The sequence below is a fragment of the Panthera uncia genome (assembly GCF_023721935.1).
Source record: "Panthera uncia isolate 11264 chromosome C1 unlocalized genomic scaffold, Puncia_PCG_1.0 HiC_scaffold_4, whole genome shotgun sequence".
Taxonomy (NCBI): domain Eukaryota; kingdom Metazoa; phylum Chordata; class Mammalia; order Carnivora; family Felidae; genus Panthera; species Panthera uncia.
This window is the reverse complement of record NW_026057585.1, coordinates 1,954,972-1,976,936: the sequence shown is the minus strand read 5'-3', so window position 1 is coordinate 1,976,936 and position 21,965 is coordinate 1,954,972. Positions and strand designations below refer to the sequence as shown.

At 41.5% G+C, this 21,965-nt stretch overlaps 1 protein-coding gene and 1 long non-coding RNA gene across 3 annotated transcripts; one reads left to right on the top strand and one right to left on the bottom strand.

Moving 5' to 3' along the window:
• Positions 1-2,658: 2,658 nt before the first annotated feature.
• On the bottom strand, positions 2,659-3,406 carry LOC125913399 (uncharacterized). Its single transcript, XR_007454999.1, has 2 exons — positions 3,211-3,406; positions 2,659-3,084 (listed from the first exon to the last, which is right to left on the bottom strand). It is a non-coding gene; the product is annotated as an uncharacterized LOC125913399 (long non-coding RNA).
• Positions 3,407-3,475: 69 nt separating this feature from the next.
• MRPS21 (mitochondrial ribosomal protein S21) lies at positions 3,476-18,876 on the top strand. 2 transcript variants are annotated; one of them, XM_049616385.1, is made up of 3 exons: positions 3,476-3,533; positions 3,933-4,061; positions 14,042-18,876. In XM_049616385.1, exons 2-3 carry the CDS (start codon positions 3,979-3,981, stop codon positions 14,220-14,222), a joined length of 264 nt encoding a protein of 87 aa, XP_049472342.1. In that variant the 5' UTR covers positions 3,476-3,533; positions 3,933-3,978; the 3' UTR covers positions 14,223-18,876. The 2 variants fall into 2 exon arrangements, with proteins under 2 accessions (XP_049472342.1, XP_049472341.1); XM_049616384.1 differs by lacking the exon at positions 3,476-3,533 and adding an exon at positions 3,554-3,764.
• The last annotated feature ends 3,089 nt before the right edge of the window (positions 18,877-21,965 follow it).

Here is a 21,965-nt window from a genome sequence, read left to right as displayed (position 1 = left end):
TGCTCTCTGTAGCATTTGACACTCTTGATGCTGCCTACTGAAACTCTCCTCCCTTGGGTTCCATGACAGCACACTATCCTAATTCTCCTCTTACCTACCTGGCAGCAACTTCTGTATCTCTTAATGGCCCCACCTCTGCCCACTCTAGAATGTGGGTGTGCACTCAGGCTCAGTCCTTGATTCTTTTCTCTGACTACATACTTTCACAAAAAGATTTCATCTTTCATGGCTTTTAATTATTGCCTCAACTTTGAAGACTCCTGAAGCCCTATCTCTAGTCCCAGTATTTCCCACAGAAGACATATTGAACATCTACATTTCTGCTGAACAGTTCTGTTTACATGTTATTAACACCTAAATATTATTGAAAATTTCAGCATTTTAGAACCAACAGGTGTCACTCAAACCCCTCACTTTTTAGACAAGGAAACTTAGGTGGCTTGTACAAGACAACACAGCATGTGGTACAGAATTCTGAGTTTCCAGTCTGGTGCTTTTTCCAGTAGTCCCCAATCAAAATACTTTCTTTCCTTTGAAGATGTCCTGTTCTGCCTTTTTATACTCGTCTTCTTTTGTAAGCGCTATCTATGCTACCATCATTTCTCTAAACTCAAAACTTGGTGCCATTCAGTCAACATGTTCTTTTTTTAAAAATATTTTTTTTATTTTGAGAGAGAGAGAGTGAAGGTGTGAGTGGGGTAGGGGCAGAGAGAGGGAGAGAGAATCTGACTGCACCCCAACAAGGGCTGGGAACCCAACCCTGAGATCATGACCTGAGGCAAAATCAAGAGTCAGACACTTAACCAAATGAGCCACCCAGGTGCCCCATCATCAAATCTTTTTATTCTGCATTTGGAATGTCTTTTTTTTTTTTAAGTTTATTTATTTTGAGAGAGAGAGCACGCATGCACATGCAGGCACCCAAAGGGGGAGAGGACAGAGAGGGAGAATCCCAAGCAGGCTTTGGGCTGTCAGCACACAGCCTGACGCTGGGCTTGAAATTAGGGACCATGAGATAATGACCTGAGCTGAAATCAAGAGTCAGACACTGAACTGACTAAACCACCCAGGCGCCCCTTGGAATGTCTCTTAAAATCTATTTTTTCCTATCCATTTCATCACCACATCTTTGGCCTAAACTTTATAGCAATAGTCTCTCTTACCTCTAATCCTTTCTCACTGATAACCAGAATACTTTTACAGAACAATGTCTTGAATGTTATATCCTATTTGAATCCTTCAATGGCTCCTCAGTGCTTGGATAAGAAAGTTCAAAGCCTTTAGTCAAAGCCTTTGTTTCTCCTTCTCCCCTAATTGATCTCTTTGCTCACTTTTTTATTTGTCCTTGAACACTTTAAGACTTTTTAGCTCTAAACTCTAATTCATGCTGGTACCTTGCCTGGCCTTTTCCTGCTCCTGTTAACCCTTCCATTCTTTCAGTGACCAACTCAAGTCCTTCTCCCAACAATTCTCTCCAATAAACATGATATACAGGCTGTCTTTGGCCCTTTACTCCATCAAATGAGATCATGCACTTAAAGTGCCTGTACAAGGTTTGGTATATAGCAGACTTTCAAAAATGTTATGTTCCCTCTTTATTTCAAAAATAATTTTATATTTTATCCTATTTGATTCCCATGACAAATTTTGTGTGATTGAGGACAGATATTAGCACAGATGAGGAAAGAGACTGAGCATTTAAGAGTCGGGGCACCTGGGTGACTCAGTTGGTTAAGCGTTCGACTCTCGATTTGGGGCATGGTCTAATGGTTTCTTGGGTTTGAGCCCTGTGCCAGGCTCTGCACTGACAGTGTGGAGTCTGCTTGGGATTCTCTCTCTCCCTCTTTCTGTGCCCCTCCCCTGCTCACACTGTCTCTGTCTCTCTCAAAATAAATAAGCTTAAAAAAAAAAAAGGCGTCAGCAAGGGTCAGTCAGATAGTAAATATTTTAGGCTCTGTTCCAACACCCAAGTCTGCCATTGTAACCCAAAGCAGCCATACCTAATATGTAAACTAATGAGCACAACTGTGTTCCAATAAAGCTTTGCTTAACAAAAATGAGTGGAACTGGATTGACCTGTAGGCAATAAATTGGAGACTAATGGTTTAAGTGACAGGACATGTGAGTATCAGAGTTTGGATAGAAATCAGATCTCTTGACTTCTAAACCAGTGCTTTCCCATCATGTTATCCTGTTGCCTATATAATTTATTTTGCATTTATTATATGCTGATGTTTTACTATTTAACTTTCACGTCTACCATACTGTGTTCTGGTGGTCCAAGAGGCACTGGAATGGTATCAAAAACGTCTAACAAAGAGCAGACATTTAATAAAAGTTTGTTAATAAGCATAGTAATGTTCCAGTCTAGCATTAGTTTGATACTTTGAACCTGGCTTAGTTTGAGGCTTTTGTTTTTTGTGAGTTCTATAAGCGTAACTGATGAGGATGCAACTGTGTGTGTGCTGGTGCACGCCTGTGCATGTTAGGGGAAGTATGCAAAAAACCGTATTACACAAGTACCTGCTTGTGTACCTTTCTTCTTTCGAGCCTTTCCCTACTGTTTTCCAGTAGCTCCTAGATCTGAATTTATATGAATAACCGCAAATGGAAATGTAGAAGTAACAGAGACAAATAAAATAAAAGCGGTTTCCACAGTGAAGAAGAAATAAAGGAGATGTTTCTACTAGGTCTCCCTAAGAGGCAAAGGGATAGAAGTCGACATAAAAAGAGTCTTCAGTTCAGGGCACTTGGCCGGCTCAGTCCGTGGAACATGTGACTCTTGATCTGGGGGTTGTGGGTTCCAACCCCAAGCTAGGTGTGGAGATTGCTTAAGAACAAAATCTTAAAAAGAAAAGGAGGGGGGGGGGGAGGAGGAGGAGGTTGGAGGAGGAGACTTCGATTCTAAAACCTGCAGGTGTTTCCCAATTCCTTATTTCGTAATTTCATTTTATTTCGTGAAATGCCTGGGCAGATGATTTCATAGGCAACTCGTGGTTTGTTCATTTCTTTTCCTTCCTTTTTAAGCAGATGAGGGGTTTGAAGCTGTTTTTCCCGGAGAGCAGATCTCAAAGAATCTGTGTCCTTTGAGAAAACAGGAAGCGTGTTCAGGAAGCTTTGCCTATTTCTCTCATTTTTCTTCCAGAAAAAGAAATCTGGAAATATCTGTTACAGATTTGATAGGATTTAGGGGTACGGAATCGCGCTGACCTCAGACATGGAGGGAGGAGAAGGCGAGGAACCAGTTTTGGGGGGACTTTAAGGCAACGGATATTTTGCTTTGTCCGGCGTGGCGTCCGGAGTGGAGGCGTCGGGAGTCCGGCAGGAGGCGTGAGGGGGCGTGGAGAATCCGTCGACTCGGGCTGGAAGCAATATTGCCATGGTTTCCACACAGGTGTTTTCTTCTACCTCCCCCCCCCCCCCCCCCCGCCCGCCCCCCACAGCCAGTACTTCTTCGCGCGGCGCAGGAGATTACGTATTTCCGCTTCCGGCCGCGAGCCAGGTTCCCGGAGGCTGGTTCCGGAGGGCGTGGGGTGAGGAACCAGGGCTGGCAGTAGGGAAAGCAGGGCGGGTGTGGCGGGAAGGGAGGCTTGCGCGTGGTTGCCCCTCTTCGTAAAGACCTAGAAAGACTCCGTTCCCAGCCCTCAGCCCCAACACTGCTGGGAACGTGAACGATAACGGAGTACGCTGCGGCGCCTCCCCGTCTTCCTGTGCCACGACAACTCCGTGGTGCCCCCCTGCTGCCACCTCTTCCGTAGGCTAGGGTGTGTATTGCCACAGAGAACTAGGCAGGCTTTATAACGATTCACGTATGCTAAGATATGAGGACGTTGCTTTTCCAGATCCTGAGTAAGCCACTCGATAGAGCGGGCATTCTGTGTTTTTGTTGTTGTTGTTTTAACCTGGTCTCTGTACTTTCCTCCCCCTTTCAGCACTGTCCTTTAGATCCTGCAGAGTGAGGATTTAAACCCCAAGGTGATGGCAAAACATCTGAAGTTCATTGCCAGGACTGTGATGGTACAGGAAGGAAATGTGGAAGGTGCATACAGGACCCTAAACAGGTAACCAGAATCGTGCCTAGACCAGCTGTCTTGGGAAGTGTGGTGGTTATTCGCTCCCTTAGTTTTTTATCTTAAAGATGAAGTTTCTCCCAAAACCTGTCTGAAGTTTGTTTATACACAGCCTGAATTCTCTCCCCAAGACTTAAGGAACCCAAAGGGAAAACCAAGTTATAACGTGGTTGGGAAGCAGGAATGTAGTGCATGATAAATAGAAAGCTGAGAGAGGGATTGGCAGAGGACAAGGCTAATGGAAAGACAAATTCAGATTTGGGATCTTGGAGAAGCAAGCAAGAGATGTAAAAGTATAACAGGTTTAGAGGAAGGTTACAGCATAAGCAAAAACATACAAGTGGAAATGAACTGGGTGTAGAGGAGCTGTATTGATTGGTTCTGAATGCTACATTACGAGATTTAGAATGGCTGTAATAAAGAATGTCTTACTATCATACTTAGGCCAATAGTTCCTTAGTCTTACCTTGCCACTGGTTGTAAGTCTTTTGATTTTCTGGCTTGCTTCATCATTTTCTCTCCCCAGTGTAAAACAGTTTGGAGAAACAAATGCTTGTTGAGTTGAATTATCAAAGAATTGTATGGGGGAGACTGGTGGCTCAGTCAATTAGGGATCTGACTCTTGGTTTCGGCTCAGGTCATGATCTCACGGTTTATGGGTTTGAGCCCCAAGTCAGGCTCCTAACTGACAGTGTGAAGCCTGCTTGGGATTCTCTCTCACCCACCCCCTGCCCTTCCCCTGCTTACACACTCTCAAACAAATCAACTTAAAAACTAACTCAAGTAAGTTAAGAATTGTAGGAAAGAGATATTAAGAGATTATATGAGTTGGGCTTCCACCTTAAAGCCAATAAGGTGGTAGCTGTATTTCACAAGTAAGGGAAGCTTAGGACATTTAAATTACGTTTCTTGAATCACACAATTACTGAATGGAAGAGAGGAGTGCAAAACACACCTTTCGAGTGCGGTGCTCATTGCTTTATGTCACTAGATTGTTTACTACTTCCTCTGGAAAAATAAACACCTGTTTCATTAATTTTCGAGTTAAGAATCTTTATTTGATTGGGTTTATTAGTGGGGTTCTTGGGGACTGAGAGGGTAAATGAAAGATGATCTAGTTCTTAGCAGAGTTTTAGGTGTGGGTGGTTGGATGGCAGAAGACCATAATAAATGAGGACCAAGGTGCTGTCAGAAGCTGTGTAATCAAGAAGTTGCAGGCTTAAGATGGATTGTGTGTCTTTTAAAAGGATCTGGTCTTAGGTCTCAGCCCCATTACTTCATTCTGTGTTTGTGCATACCAATCCTGTCCTTGGGTGGAAGCTGTTTCCTAAAGATACTCCATTAAGTACTGGATAGTAAGACACACTATATTATTTTTTTCTGTGGCTGCTCATTCCCAGCTCTTTCCTATTTCAGACCCAGTGGCATGTCTGTGAGAGGGTTGAGATGTCTAATGACCTTATATATATAGACCTTACATATCTCTGCCTTTATATTAGAAGCACAAAATAAATGTCTTTAAAGACTCAGTAGTGAATTAGCTAGTGAGATGAAATGCTGAATTTGGAAAAAGTCTTACAGATTCCTTCACCCTTTTTCTGACCTTTCTCTGTAAGTCTTTGATTTATTTTGGTAGATTTAGATGGGTCTGTTAGCCAGGGTGATTGAGATGTTTGTATTATTGAAGGATGTCAAAGGGCAGCTGTTATTTGATGATGAAACATATTTCCAAAGGCTCAGCTTTAGCTCTCCTAACCTCCCCTGTTCCTAAAGTGCAAATAACACAAAAGCAAAAAATTGATTTTTTAAAAGAAATTAGCTGCTTTGGGGCTGTCTGGGTGGCTCAGTCAGTTAAGCCTCCAACTCTTGATGATTGAGCCCCGCCTTGGGCTCTGTGGTGACAGCACCCTGTCACCTCCCTGCTTACTCTCATACATACTCTCTCTTAAAATAAATAAATAAAACATAGGTAGGCATTATGTGTTTGCTATGATAATTGGAAGTCATTGTAAGGAAATTTTTACCCTTTTGGTTTTGCTTTTTGGTGATTTGTTTATTTATTTTGAATGATTGAGAGTTTGCTTTAGGAATCTGTTTTCACATCCCTGTTTCCCTTTTTTTCCCTCTCTCCCTTTTTTTAAAAAATATTTACTTGAGAAGGAGAGAGAGAGGGAGACATAGTATGAGTAGGCGAGGGGCAGAGACAGGAAGACACAGAATCCGAAGCAGGCTCCAGCGTCTGAGCTGTCAGCAGAGCCTGATGCGGGGCTCGAACTATGAACCATGAGATCATGATCTGAGCTAAAGCCCAGCGCTTAACCCACTGAGCCACCCAGGCACCCCTCCCCATATTTCTTTTAAGATTATCTTTTTGTAGGTAAATGGCAGTTCACACATACTTTTTTCCTGGGTCGAAGTTGCCATGTTGGGGGCAAGTATTACAGTAGTGATTTTGTTTTTAAGGAATGTGTATATTTTTTAATGTTTATTTTTGAGAGAGAGAATGTGAGTAGGGGAGGGGCAGAGAGAGGAAAGACAGAAGATCCAAAGCGGGCTCCACATTGACAACATTGAGCCTGATATGATGCTCAAACTCATGAACTGTGAGATCATGACCTGATCCAAAGTTAGAGGCTTCACTAGCTGAGTCACCCAGGCACCCCTACACTAGTGATTTTTATAGTCGTTGGGGAAGATACTTATTTTGTCAATTTGCATTCAGTCTTTGGGAAGCTACATTTCTATTCCTTTTAATCTTGGGGTGTTAGATATATATATGCCATAAATTGTATTTTAGCTTTGGGGAAAAAATGAACAAGTATTTTGCTCTTAGAACGATTTTCTAGGCAAGGACTTTAAACATGAAAATGTGAGCCAGCTGGTTCTGGAGTATCCCAGTCTTCCTGTCAAACAGTATTTTTTGATGTAATTTTATTTTTCTCTGCTTTTTCCTAATCTCTCTGGCCACCTTTTCTGTATATCTGTCTTACATCCCAGGCTTCTCCTTATCTCTCAGCTTTCTGATGTTTCATAGTTTAAAAATTAGTCTCATGTTCTGTGGTCTAATTACAGCAGTAGGTAGGAAACCAAATGAGATGAGTGGGAGGTGGTTAAAGCTTTGGCGTGTTTGGAGCAAAAACGTAGTCTTACAAAGGAAACGGCCTATGTGTCTGCCCAGTGAGACCACCACAAAATGCTTGTTATATAACCAAGTGCCCTGGGATGAGGAGATGGAAAGTGGGGGTTGCTAGGAAGCCCTGCATGATTGGCTGGCCCCCAATCAAGGAAAGGCAAGCACACTGGAAGTATGCCCAGTTGACCCCTTTTATTCCTGGTAGGCCAGCTTCTGGGCCCATTGGGTCCTTGTGTATACATGTTACCCTGCCGTAGGCTGGCTACACTGACATGTGAGTTTGCCACACCCAACCTCCCCCAGCCCAGGCAGCTCAGCTACTTTTACATAATCTGATGAATTCCACTAAAATTGGCAGTTGATTTCTCCTTCAGTGTTAGTTTGCCAGGTGCCTGAACTCTAGCTGATCTGTTTACTCTAAAGCTTTTGATCTGCTAGTCCTTGAGCTACATTTGGAAGCAGAAGTAACACCCTCATTAGTAACACCCTTTCTATTTACTTCATGAGTTCTTTTTATTTATTTATTTATTTTATTATTTATTTTGATTTTTGATTTTTGATAGAGACAGAGCACAAGTCGGGGAGGGGTAGAGAGAGAAGGAGACACAGAATCTGAAGCAGGCTTCAGGCTCCAAGCTGTCAGCACAGAGCCCAGTGCAGGGCTTGAACTCATGAATTGTCATGACTTGAGCCAAAGTTGGACGTTCAACTGACTGAGCCACCCAGGTGCCCCTCTATTTACTTCATGAGTTCTACAAAACTCTTCCTGCATCCTTTTTTATTAAAAATGAGTTGAGATGCCTGGGTGGCTCAGTTGGTTAGGCATCCAACTTCAGCTCAGGTCATGGTCTCATGATTTGTGGGTTCAAGCCCCGTGTTGGGCTCTGTGCTGACAGCTCAGAGCCTGGAGCCTGCTTCAGATTCTGTGTCTCCTCTCTCAGCCCCTTCCCTGCTCATACTCTGTCTCTCTCAAAAATAAACATTAAAAAATATTTTTAAAAAATGAGTAGATGCCTCTACTGTAGGGACTCTGGAGCTTTGGAAGGTAATCTGTGCCTTTTTTTTTTTAATTTTTTTTTAACGTTTATTTTTTATTTTTGAGACAGACAGAGCATGAACAGGGGAGGGTCAGAGAGAGAGGGAGACACAGAATCTGAAACAGGCTCCAGGCTCTGAGCTGTCAGCACAGAGCCTGACGCAGGGCTCGAACTCACGGACCGCGAGATCATGACCTGAGCCGAAGTCGGATGCTTAACCGAGTGAGCCACCCAGGCGCCCCAATCTTTGCTTTTTTAAGATAACTAGAAATGTCAGGGTAAGGGTTAGAGTAGTTAGAACCATCCAGGGAATACTGTTTGGCAATGGTGTTATCATTTTGTTGGGGACTACGATCTTTTCATCCTTTCCCTTCCTCCACTCTTAGATCCTTCTGTTACTTTTTTCTTATCTTGCTTTTTTGCCTGAGCACACAGGCATTTACTTGGAAAGGTGATCACTTCTGTTTCAAACCCTTGGAAACTCCAGTAGGTTACCTGAGTATGTGTCTAAACTCCCTTCTCCTTTTGCAGATTTCTTTCCTCCTCCTTTTAAACTGTCTTTTTCATTCCATTAGGATTTTCTTCCTAGTAAAGTCATATCCGGGGTCCCCGATTTTTTTAATCGTTTCTCCTCAAACACAGTCTCTGTGTCCTTTTTATAATTTATATCCAATCTTTTTATTTTCCCAGAGACTTTTTTCTGTTGTTTCTCTAATGTATTAGACTAGTCCAAAAAGTGGCCTTCATCAGACAGCAGTAAACAAGATCCGGACGGATGTCTGGGTCATCCCTTTCCCTCAGCGTGCCGTGTCTTCTTGGCTTCCGTTTTTTTACTCTGAGGAGCCCAGCCCAGCCCTTTCCTTCCTCAGGGTCTCCTTTGCCCATAGGCCCCACAATAATTTGTCTTCTGAACCTTGTGGTTTTTGTTTGAGAAGCAGAATGCTACTATAGAACACTGCACTTAAGATCTAGATTCTACTTCTAGCTCCATTTTGTGACCTTGGGCAGGTCAGTCTCTCTGGACTTCCATTTCCTGAAGATGACATTATCTGCTTAATTTTATAGGATTGTATTAGGGTCATGGATGTGAAAATGCTGTCTAAACTCTCATGTTACATCTTAGGAAAGGTAATATTATTGAGGCTTTCTGAGCTATTATAAAGGTGCTTAATCCCTTGAGCTACAGACATTTGTCAGTCACCCAGAGGATTCTTTTTTTTTTTTTTTAAGTTTATTCTGAGAGAGCGAGAGACAACATGCACAGGTGTGGGGCACAGGCAGAGAGAGGGGGAGAGAGAATCCCAAGCAGTCTTTGCATTCTCAGCACGGAGTCCCACGTGGGGCTCAAATTCAATGAACCGTGAGATCATGACTGAGCTGAAATCAAGAGTTAGACATTTAACCGACTGAGCCACCCAGGCTCCCCTAGAGGATTCATTTTTATCATACATTTACTGATAATATGCTCTTTGCTAAGCATTATGTTAAATACAAAAATGTGTAAATTCATTTTAAAAAATGAATAAATTCATTTACAAAAATAAATAATCTCTAACATTAGAAAGCACAAACTCCAATAAGGGAGATTTTAAAAATTAAAAAGAAAATGGGTGCCTGGTGGCTCAGTTGGTTAAGCATCTGACTTCAGCTCGGGTCACAATCTCACAGTTCATGAATTCGAGCCCCATGTCAGGCTCTGCACTGGCAGTGTGGATTCTGTCTCCCTCTCTCTCTGCCCCTCCCCCTTCTTGCACTCTGTCTCTGTCAAAAATAAATAAATTAATCTTTTTTTTTTTTTTTTTTTTTTTTTTTTCTTTTAAGTAAAAAGGGGCACCTGGGTAGGTCAGTTGGTTAAGCATCCGACTTAAGCTCAGGTCGTAATCTCACAGTTTGTGAGTTTGAGCCCCACATTAGGCTGTGTGCTGACAGCCTGCAGCCTGGTTCAGATTCTGTGTCTCCCTCTCTCTCTCTGCCCCTCCCCTGCTCATGATCTGTATCTCTCTCTCTCTCTCTCTCTCTCTCTCTCAAAAATAAACATCAATTTTTTTTTTTTTTTTTTTTTTTTTAAAAGACGGGGTGCTTGGCTGGCTCAGTTGGAGGAGCATGTGACTCTTGATCTCAGGGCTGTGAGTTCAAACCCCACATTGGGTGTAGAGATTACTTGATAACAAATTTTTTTAAAAACTTACAAAATAAGTAAAAACTGAAAAGATAGAACATGGTTAAATATGATATTGTCTGATCAGTGCTTTATAAGAGGCATTAACTGTGGTATGGCATTGGTTTTCCCTAGACCATTAGCAGCAACATCACCTGGGAACTTACTAGAAATGCAAATTCTTGGGCCCTACCCTAGACCTATGGAGTCAGAAACTAAAGGTGACACAGCGATCTGTTTAAGTTTTCCATGTGATTGCTGCATGCTAAAGTTTGAGGACCACTGTGCTTTGGGAACAGAGGGAAGAAGTGATCAGACTCTACTGTAATTCTTGTATAATTGTCCTCTCTACTATATAGCAGGGGGAGGGAACCATATTTAGGTTTGTTTTCTATAGCATTTAACACAGTATCTGGTACCGATTTGGGATTCCATGAAAACTTCATTCCATGAAGACCAGTTAGATGCTTATGTCTGGAGTCCAGACACAAGATGATAAGGACAATAATTAGAGCTGTGGCCACAGGAAAGGAGAGAAGGAAGAGATCTAAGAACTATTTCAGGTTATAGAATTCATAGGATATGGTAACTGTGGGTGTAGAAGTAAAAAAAAAAAAAAAAAAAAGGCCTAGTCCAGGAACACACAGATTTTTAGCTTGAGTAACTGGTGATGTCATTAACACTATAGATTTTAGAAGACAGTAACTTTGGTCTGTGTAGGTTTTGAGGCAATTGGAAATAACAGTCTAGCTCTAAGGTAAGTTTGGGACTAGAGTTAAAGAGTCAACCGTGTCTGCATCAGTTCTCAGTTGAGGCTGAGAATCACCTGGCAGTATTTCAGAACATTTCCAGTGCATAACCCCACTCTAGACCAATTAAATCAGAATCTCTAGGGGCACCTGGGTGGCTCAGTCAGTTAAGCATCTGACCCTTGATTTCGGCTCAGGTCATGATCTCATGGTTTGTGAGTTCAAGCCCCGCATCGGGCTCTGCGCTGACAGTGCAGAGCCTGCTTGGGATTCTCTCTCTGCCCCTCCCCCGCTCGCTTTCTCTGTCTCTCAAAATAAATAAAAATTAAAAAAAAAAAAATCTCTGAGGAATGGTGCCCAGGAATCAGTACTTTTTAAAAAACCTTCTAGAGGATGACTCCACTGTGCATTGGGGCTCACTGGTAAAGGTTAAGGAAGTCATGAAGAACCAGAAAGACAGAGGTTTTCAGTCAGAATCTGGAGGGATGCCAACATTTAAGAGTAAATTGAGGAAGAAAGGCAGCAAGGATATGGAGTCTTTTGGTCTTTGGTGCCCTACTTCTCTATTGTAAGATTCTAGTGTTGGATCCAACATGATTTTTGGGCATGACTATGTTTCCAGTAGAACCTGAATTATCTGCTTCTCCTGTTTCTGGGAATTTGCAGCAATTCCCTTGCCTCACATTTCCCTACCACTAACAAACTGATCTATACAAATAAGATTTTCTAGTAGCCTATAAATCATTCTTTTTTTTTTTTTAATGTTTATTTATTTTTGAGAGAGAGGGAGACAAAGTGTGAACAGAGGAGGAGCAGAAAGAGGGAGACACAGAATCCGAAGCAGGCTCTGAGCTGTCAGCACAGAGCCTGATGTGGGGCTTGAACTCACAAACTGTGAGATCATGACCTGAGCCAAAGTCGGATGCTCAACCAACTGAGGCACCCAGGTGCCCTAATCATTCTTAATATGAAACAACAGGAGCCTGGGAGAGGATCCCATAGGACACTGGTTCCCAAGTCTATTCACATTTGTAATTTACCCAAAGCTCACATCTTTTCAAGTTCATGTTCAATGTATTATTGTTATTTTGGGCTTTGTGGTATAACATAGCAGCAAAAAATAGGGTTTCCTGCTGGGCAGAAGTAGCTGGTGGTTTCTCTTATTTTGATTTCCTTTTTCCTCTATCCCCCTTCTTCCACTTAACCTCCTTATCTCCAATTGTGTTTGTGACTGACTTTTTACCTGTAGTAAAAGGCCAGGGTGAGCAGGAAGGGGGCCATGTAAACAGTGCCAGGAATGGAGGGCGGCAGCAGATGCCTCCAGACCTCCTGAGGACCAACTGGTGATGGGTTGAGAGGGAGCAACAAATTACAGATTGGAGCCACAGCTCTCAGGAGCCTGGGGATGGGTAGCTTATAGAAGCCTGATGTCTTTGTGGGAGAACAAAGAGGTGAGTTTGAGTTAGATATGTTTTAAATCCAACAAGAGGAGCTGCATTGCAAGGAATTGGGTGGGCAGGAGAAAACAGATTGAGCTCAATTTTATGGACCCTTAACGATTAATAAAACATAGTTTCTGCCTTCAGAGGCTGTCAGTCTAATGAGGGAGATGTCTGTATAAATAACAAAATGGCAGAATGAAATAACTGCTAAATAGGTATACAATAAAATAAATGATTTTCTCTAAAAAGATGAGAAACCTTTTTGGAGAGGTGGCATGTAGGTTTGGCATGAAAAAGATGAGGGAAAATTTCACTCAGAAGGTTGGCAACTGGGGGTGCCTGGGTGGCTCAGTCAGTTAAGCATCTGACTTGGGCTCAGGTCATGATCTCACGGTCCGTGGGTTCAAGCCCCGCGTCAGAATCTGTGCCGACAGCTTGGCGCCTGGAGCCTGTTTCACATTCTGTGTCTCTCTCTGCCCCTCCCCTACTCGTGCTCACTTGTTCTCTTTCTCTCTATCAAAAATAAACATTGAAAGAAAGATTTAAGAAGGTTGGCAACTGGAAGTAGGGGTGGCATTCTAGGCTGAGAAAGCAGCTTGAGTAAAGACTTGGTATCAGCGTGTTCAGGGAGCAGTCTGTAAAGTAGTGTGGTTAGAGCATGTGTACATGGCAAATGATGGGTGAAGCTGTTATTTAATGTTCCCATTTGTATCATTAGTGTATCATTGAGCCTCTTCTTTCCCCAAGTAGGCCCAGGGATATCTCAGGCCTCCAGACTTCAGCTGTATCAACCAGTTAATGCAATGGGATGGCTTTTGCAACTAGGGATGGCTTTTGCAACTAAGGAACATGTAGGAATCACCCCCTGGTGATTTATTTTTTCCTACTACAAATGACTTATTCCATCTGAAGATTCTGAAATGATCCCTTGGTTGAGAATCACTGCCATAGAGAGCCACTCCTTTTTTTTTTTTTTTTTTGAGTTAATTTATTTTGAAAGAGAGAATGTGAGCGAGGAAGGGTTAGACAGGGAGAAAGAGAGAATCCCAAGCAAGGCTCTGCACTGTTAGCCCGCAGCAGGGTTTAAACTCACAAACCGTGAGGTCATGACCTGACCCGAAACCAGGAGTCTGATGCTTAACTCACTGAGCTACTACCCAGGCACTGTTCTTACAGGACTCTGTCACATCCCTCAGGTGTGCTGTGGTAGAAAAAAGATTGAAAACATAACCTTGACCATAAACTTCCCAAGAGCAAGGACTATGTAATTACTTTTTTATATCCCACAAATTCCTGTTTGGGGCCTCTGTAAGTAGGCAGTTAATGCTATATAACCACCATTTCACATAATTTTTATAGACACCAGTTGTTTGGCCAGTTGGCTTCTGGCCATCTGTGAAATTCAGAAAGAATGAGCCCAGGTTTCTAACTTTACTGCCTGCCCTTACACAGAATTCTCACCATGGATGGGCTCATTGAGGACATTAAGCGACGGCGGTACTATGAAAAGCCTTGTCGCCGACGACAGAGGGAAAGCTATGAAACCTGCCGGCGGATCTACAACATGGAAATGGCTCGCAAGATCAACTTCTTGATGCGAAAGAATCGGGCAGACCCATGGCAGGGCTGCTGAGGCCTGTGGATTGTAGGCCCAGTATGAAAATCCCTTTCCAGCTGTCTCCTTCCTATCTGAAACCTCATTTTTTCTCCCCTTTTTTATAATAATAAACTCAATCACATATATGCAAGAAGGCCTGCATATATAGAAGTAATCCCGTAGTTACCAATGGACCCTCTCTTTTATTAAGTGAAGGAGAAACTTGAGTCAAAAAGTAGTCTAGGAATAGAATGGTGATTACCAAGGGCTAGTGGGGAGTGGGGAATTACTGTTTAATGGGTACAGAGTTTCAGATGGGGATGGTGAAAAAGTTCCAGAGACAGACAGTGGTGATACACAACAATGTGAATGTACTTAATGCACTTAAATGGTTAAAATGGCAAATTTTGTGTATGTTTAGCTATAATATTTAAGTAGTCTAGGAGAGGTGAGAAGCTTTTCTAAAATATAGCAGAATAGATCTATGATTTTTTTACCCGATTCTTACGAAACCCAAATCAAGACCTTATTATTGGAAAAGCACCTGTTACTCTTCACTGAACTGTCCCTCCCCACCAACTGTTAGATAAAAGGAGAGGAAGCATGTATGTATTTGGAATAAATTTTGCTACTGAAATACCCATCGACCAGACTAGAGTGCCAGAATCCTTGCCCAGAGGAATCCTTAAGATAAATCTAACACTCCTGTGTCTGTCTTTCCCTTAGTTTTTCTAAAGGAGGATAGTGGAGAAGAATTAAAGCAGTAGGTGGATGGTAGAAAAGAGGGAATGGGAGAGTATTAAGAGATTAAGGGCATAGAGCCAGAAATATCTACAGCAGTGATAATCAAAGTGTGGTCTTTGGATCAGCAGTATCAACATCACCCAAAAAATTATTTGAAATGCAAATTCTGAGACCTACTTTAGACTTTATGAATTGGAAATTAGGGTTAGAGCCCAGTAATCTAGTTTAACAAGCCCTACAGGTGATTCTGATGCCTGCTCAAGTTGTAGAACCACTACCCCATACTACTCAAAGTAATTTCCAGGCAGAGATCCCCACCATCACTGCTACTTGTCAACACGCATTCTTGGGTATGTGATCACTGTAGGAAGACTAGCTGCTCTGCTTGTTTCCTTTGGCCTTGGCCCCCTGACAGCCACGCTGCTAGTAAAGAGTTAGTGCCAATCCCTGTAGGAGAAATGCAGTGAGTAGGTGGAGCGACAAGCTCACTTCTCACCCAGGCTCCAGCCCTCAGTCTGGGGTTTAAAAAGGAAGTAAACTAAGTCCCTGGCTTCTCCAGATTACTAGTGTTCAAACATTGCCCCCTTGTGGTAAAGCAGCATGAAATCACATTTCTCTAGTCTTAATTTTAGTCTTCTCTCCCTTTCACAATTACCATATTTCTTGATTAGGCAGGCCTGCAAGAAGACGTGCTGGAACCACTGTTCCTTGTCTTGCAAGGCTTGATCGTCTTCCCCTCATCAGGCCCATGGTGAATAAAGCATAGAAGTAGCTTAGAGAAGATCTGGTCCTTGCCCTCCAGTAACTTGTGGTTGGAGAAATTCTTTATAGACTGTGTTCAGTTTTGTTATTTTTGTACAACTTCATTTTCAAGTTATACATTGGTACTTCTGAATCCCTTTTCAGTCCCTGAATTTGGTCTTTAATATATGACTTTTGCGTGATTTTGAGCCATGGCATTGTTTCACCTCCTGCCAATTGCTGTTGCTAAAGATTAAAGGCCTGACCTTGGCCAAAATGGAAGGGTATGTTTGTGACAGTAGAGCCAGGCCTGTTACTTGGCAGTGTTCCTCTGAGATTACAGTTGCTTCTGAGCTCCCTCCAAAATATCAAGCGGCGGCTAAGATCTGGAATTTCCTTCATCTCTAAAATTATCCTCTGCTTGTTCTAGTCATTCATCCTGACCATTGTCCGTGTCCCCCAGAGCAGTGAACAGGGAGGTTTTAGCAGATAGCCCCTTTGAAAGGCCTCATGGAAAAGGGGTAACTGGCTGGCTGCCTGAATTCCAGTCGGCTTGTGCTGTTGTGGCAGGGAGAAAGATGTCCTTTCTGTTCTGAGAAGCTACAAGATACCTCATGGTCATACAATAAGTAGAAAATTCCTTAATCATTTGTCCCTGGTGGGTTTAGGAAGGGTGGTTTGGGGTTTACCCAGTTACACAGTGATAGATACAACACCTACTATCGTGATCTTCAGCATCTGTGACATTTCCTAGATGCCCACTGGATTTGCTCTGGCAGGTTGATTCTAATCATACATAATTTAAGAATCATAAAATGTTTAGTGCTCTGGAAACAGGTATCCATTTAAAACTGGGACTCTGTTGTTTAACTCTAACATTGTACTTTAATGCTTTCGGAAGTGTACTAAGTATGAAATGAGAGTTTCCCTATCTGTTGGCTGCAAACATTGAGGAATAGTAACTCACTGAATATTGACAAGGTAAAGTAATAATGGAGTGATGTGTTCAATGTAAGTAATTGAAAGGAAAATGTTGGAGCTTCCACTGTGTGCCAGTTATCTTACATAAGTAGTTTTTTACTTAGATCTGGATTTGATCATGACCTTAGCAAGTTATTTAACATAAAATCTAGTTTTCCCTGTAAAATGAGAATAATTGAATATACAGGTTTTTGGTGAGAATTTAATGAGATCATGAATTTTAAGTACTCAGCATGGTATCTGGCACATAGAACTCAATAAATGTTAGCAGTAATCCCTCAGTTGTGCCAGACAGAAGCCTGATCATTGATTCCTCCTCCACACTCAACCATTGCTACATCTACTTAATCCCTGTTTTGAGGACTAAGTGCCACAACCCTAGTCCCAGCTACTGTCATAACTCTTCTGAATTACAACAGTCATTTAACCATTTTGCATCAGTGTCACCTGGCCTTCAGTCCCTCCACCCTTAGGTCAGAATGATTCTTCAAAAATGCAGCCTTGATCATTTCACTTTCCTGCTTAAGTAGGTAATTGGTTCCCACTGTTTTCAAGATAAAATCCAAACTACTAGCATGGCATTTAAGGCCCTTCGTGACTGAGTCATGCTTTTCAGATTAGGCACTTGATGCCCTCAAATGCACTTCTGGGATGTCCTGTTTTCTCTCCCTGCCTATATGGCAGCTCTCAGTTCTCTGAGATGACTAACCTGATCTCTTTACCAACTTTTCTTCTCTTGAATTTATCTTTATAAGCTTACTATTGTAATAGTTTATTTCTATACTGTATTGTGATTTATCGCTTATTTGCCTTTCTCCCTCCATTATATTTTCAGTTACGTGGGGGTAACTTTGTTGTTGTTTTTGAACCAGTATATTCCCAGTGCCCCAGTATAATGCCCAGTATTTAAATGCTCAATAAATACATTTTTTTAAGATTTTTTTTGAGAGAGAGCATGCGAGGGGCAGAGGGAGAGAGAGACTGCAGAGTGTGGAGCCTAGAGTGGGGCTCTAGCTCACGAACTGTGAGATCATGATCTGATCCGAAGTTGGACGCTTAACTGACTGAGCCACCCAGGCAGCCCTTAAGATTTCAAGCCACACCCAGGGTGAGGCATGAACTTACAAGCCCAAGATCAAGAGTCGCAGGCTCTACCAACCGAGCCAGGCAGGCACTCCAGCATTCCAAATTCTTTATATCCTCACCAACACTTGTTATTTTCTGTTTTGTTTTTAAAATTTTTTTGCTAGTAGTCCTTCTAATGGGTCTGAGGTGATACCTCATTATGGGTTTTTTTTTTTTACTTGTGGGTTTGGATTTGCTTTTCTGTGATGACTAATGATGTTGAACATCTTTTCATGTGTTTATTGGCCATTTGTAGATCCTCTTTGCAGAAATGTGTATTCAAGTCCTTTACCCATTTTTGAATGTTTGTTTTTTGTAGTTGTTGAGTTAAAAGAGTTCTTTGTATATACTCTGGATATTAATCACTTACCAGATATATGACTCCTAAATGTTTTCTCCCATTCTGTGGGTTGTCTTTCTGCTCTCTTGATAGTGTCCTTTGATGCACAAAAGTTTTACATTTTGATGAAGTCCGATTTATCTATTTTTTGTTGCATGTGTTTTTGATATCATAGCCAAGAAATCATTGCCAAATTCAATGTCTTGAAGATTTTCCCCAATGTTTTCTTCTAAGAGTTTTATAGTTTCTGTCTGTAACTTTAGATCTTTGATCCATTTTGTGTTGATTTTTTAATATGATGTGAAGAAGGGGCCCAACTTTATTCTGTGCATATGGACACCCAGTTTTTTCTGTACCATTTATTCAACAGACTGCCTTTTCCTCATTGAATAGTCTTGGCACCCTTGTTAAAAACCCACCAGTCCATATATGTGAGGTTTTTTCTCAACTGTCTATTCTGTCTGTGGGTCTATATGCTGTCCTTATATGTGTCCTTATGCCAGTACCACAATAATTGTTTTACACATTATATTTAATCCTCACAATATTCTTTTTACATAGAGATTCCTATTCTCAATCACCTGAAGGAATCACACCTAGTACCTGGGAGACTAAGGATTTGAACCCATCTAATTCCAAACATTAGAAATAAAATCAGTTCCTAGAAAAACATTTCCCTCTGGGGAATTGAACCCAGACTGTTAAAAGCACTCAAACAGAATAAACTTACAACTCTGCAGAGTTGGAATCATTAACCTATTCAGACTTTGAGTGAATATTCTGTGAGACATTGGTATTAGGTGCTGTAGATACAATGAGGAAAGAAATGGACCCACAACTATATGGTCAACTAATCTTCAACAAAGCAAGAATGAATATCCAGTGGAAAGAAGACAGTCTCTTCAACAAATGGTGGTTGGGAAAACTGGACAGCAACATTCAGAAGAATGAAACTGGACCACTTTTTTACACCATACACAAAAATAAACTCAAAATGGATGAGAGAGCTAAATGTGAGACAGGAAACCACCAGAATCCCAAAGGAGAACACAGGCAACAACCTCTTTGACCTTGGTCACAGCAACTTCTTACTAGAAACATCTCTGGAGGCAAGGGAAACAAAAGTAAAAATGAACTATTGGGACTTCATCAAGATAAAACATTTCTGCACAGCAAAAGAAACAACAAAACTAAAAGGCAACCTATAGAATGGGGGAAGATATTTACAAATGACACATAATGACAAAGGGTTAGTATCCAAAATCTACAAAGAATTTATCAAACTTAACACCCAAAGAACAATCCAGTGAAGAAATGAGCAGAAGACATGAATAGACATTTTTCCAAAGAAGACATACAGATAGCTAACAGGCACATGAAAAGATGCTCAACATCATTCATCATCAGGGAACTACAAAACCACGATGAGATACCACCTCACCCATCAGAATGGCTAAAATTAACACAGAAAACAACAGATGTTGGTGAGATGCAGGGAAAAGGGAACCCTCTTACACTATTGGGAATGCAAACTGGTGCAGCCAGCCACTCTGGAAAACAGTATGGAGACTCCTCAAAAAGTTGAAAATAGAACTGCCTTATGATCCAGCAATTGTGCTACTAGGTATTTACCCAAAATACAGATTCGAAGGTGTATACGCATGTCGATGTTTATAGCAGCATTATAAACAATAGCCAAACTATAGAAAGAGCCCAAATGTCCACTGACTGATGATAAAGATGTGGTATATACAATGGAATATTACTCAGCCATCAAAAAGAATGCAAACTTGCCATTTGCAACAATGTGGATGGAGCTAGAGTGTACTATGCTAAGCAAGTAAGTCCATCAGAGAAAGACAAACATAATACGATTTCACTCATGTGGGACTTAAGAAACAAAATGGATGAACATATGGGAAAGGAAAAAAAAGGGAAGTAAACCACAAGAGACTCTTAATGATAGAGAACAAACAGGGTTGATAAAAGGAGGTGGGTGGGGTATGGGTTAAATGGGTGATGGGTATTAAGGAGGGCACTTGCTATGATGAGCACTGGGTGTTATATGTAAGTGATGAATCACTAAATTCTGAAACCAACATTAGACCATGTTAACTAGAATTTAAAAATATGAAAAAAGATACAATGGGGGAAGCTGAGGCATGAATAACTTGAGCAACATATTAGGGCTCCCTCAATTTGTTACCCAAAACTAAGCTTTATTCCATTATGTCATGCTGCACCATCAGGGAAGGTGGGTCTTAGTATATATTTCTCAAACTTCTTTGAAGCCAGCCTTTTAATACAAAAGTCTTATGTTCCCTGGGAAATTTTAATAACCTACTTAGAGAATAACTGCATTTTCTAGTGAGCCTGTCATCTAAGAAGACATCTTGGAATTTCATTTTCTGTAGTTTGTAATCTGATATAACAGAATAGTTTATTTCCCATACATGAAACTGTGCCATAATATTGGACGGGTTTTTTTCCGAACTATACTTTGCCCACATACATGCTTTTCAGAAGCTTTGGTTTAATGGTCAGTAAGGTTTAGAGCCTCATTTTGAAGAAAGGGAAAAATACAGGCTTACTGATAGAATGGGAAAATGAGTACTGTCAGGTCTTATTTATCATTTATTGAGCCTTTATTTGGTCTATCCTAGGTCCTGGAGATAAAAAAACAATGTGACACACAAAGCCTTAAGGCTTTTCCATTCTCTAGGTGAAAAACAGACCAGCGGGTTCTGAGGCCTGCAAGATCCGCTGCTGAAAAATACTCATTCTGTAGCTCAACAGATATTTAATTGTGCCAGGTGCTATTGTGGGCATTTATGATATATATCAATGACAATGATTCCTCTCTAAGTGTTTGTTTATTTATTTTGAGAGAGAGAGAGACAGAACATGAGCAGAGGAGGGGCAGAGAGGGAGAGAATCCCAAGCACTGAGGCCGATGTGGGGTTTGATCCCACAACCCTGGGATCATGACCTAAGCTGAAATTAAGAGTCAACACTCAACTGGCTGGGCCAGCCTGGTGCCCCTATTTTATTTTATTTTATTTTACTTTATTTCAAAATTTTATTTTAAGATTTTATTTTCATTTTACTTCTTTTGAGAAAAAGAGCATACATGTGAGTGGGGTAGGGGTAGAGAGGGGTGTGGGGAGAGAATCCCAAGCATGGAGCCTGATAGCTGAAATCGAAAGTCAGATACTTAATGGACTGAATCACCCAGGTGCCTCAAGGATTCTTGTCTTTAAGTTTGTATTTTAGCAGAGGGAGTCATGATAAGCTATAAACATAAGTGAACTAGTAGAAGTACTGTGGAAAAAGAAAAAGATCCGGGAAATCAAGAGTACCCAACGGGCTTCAGAATTGAATAGGGTGGTCAGGAAGGTTTGCTGAAGTCATATTTGAATAAAAATCTGAAGGGGATGCAGGGAACAAATCCTATATCTGGATTAAGAACAATCCAGGCAGAAAGTATCAAGTCCAGAGGCCTTGAGGTGAAATTATCTTTGGTATGTTCAAGAAACAAAAGGGGTTAGGATTCTGGAGTTGAATGAGTGAGGTAAAGAGATCACAGAGGTTATGGAGTGGGGCAGATTTTGTAAGGCATTTTACTCTGATATGGAAAGCCAAGGGATGGTTTTTAACCAAGAGAAGAATAATAACCTTTCTGATGTGTGTACATGATCACTACAGTACCTGCCACTCTAGTACTAGATAGTTTGCTGCTTATTCTTACGTGATGAGACCAAAGGGGGACAGAGTGGAAGCAAGAGAGAAAGCAGGAAGCTACTAAAATAATCCAAGCATAGGGACACCTGGGTGGCTCAGTCGGTTAA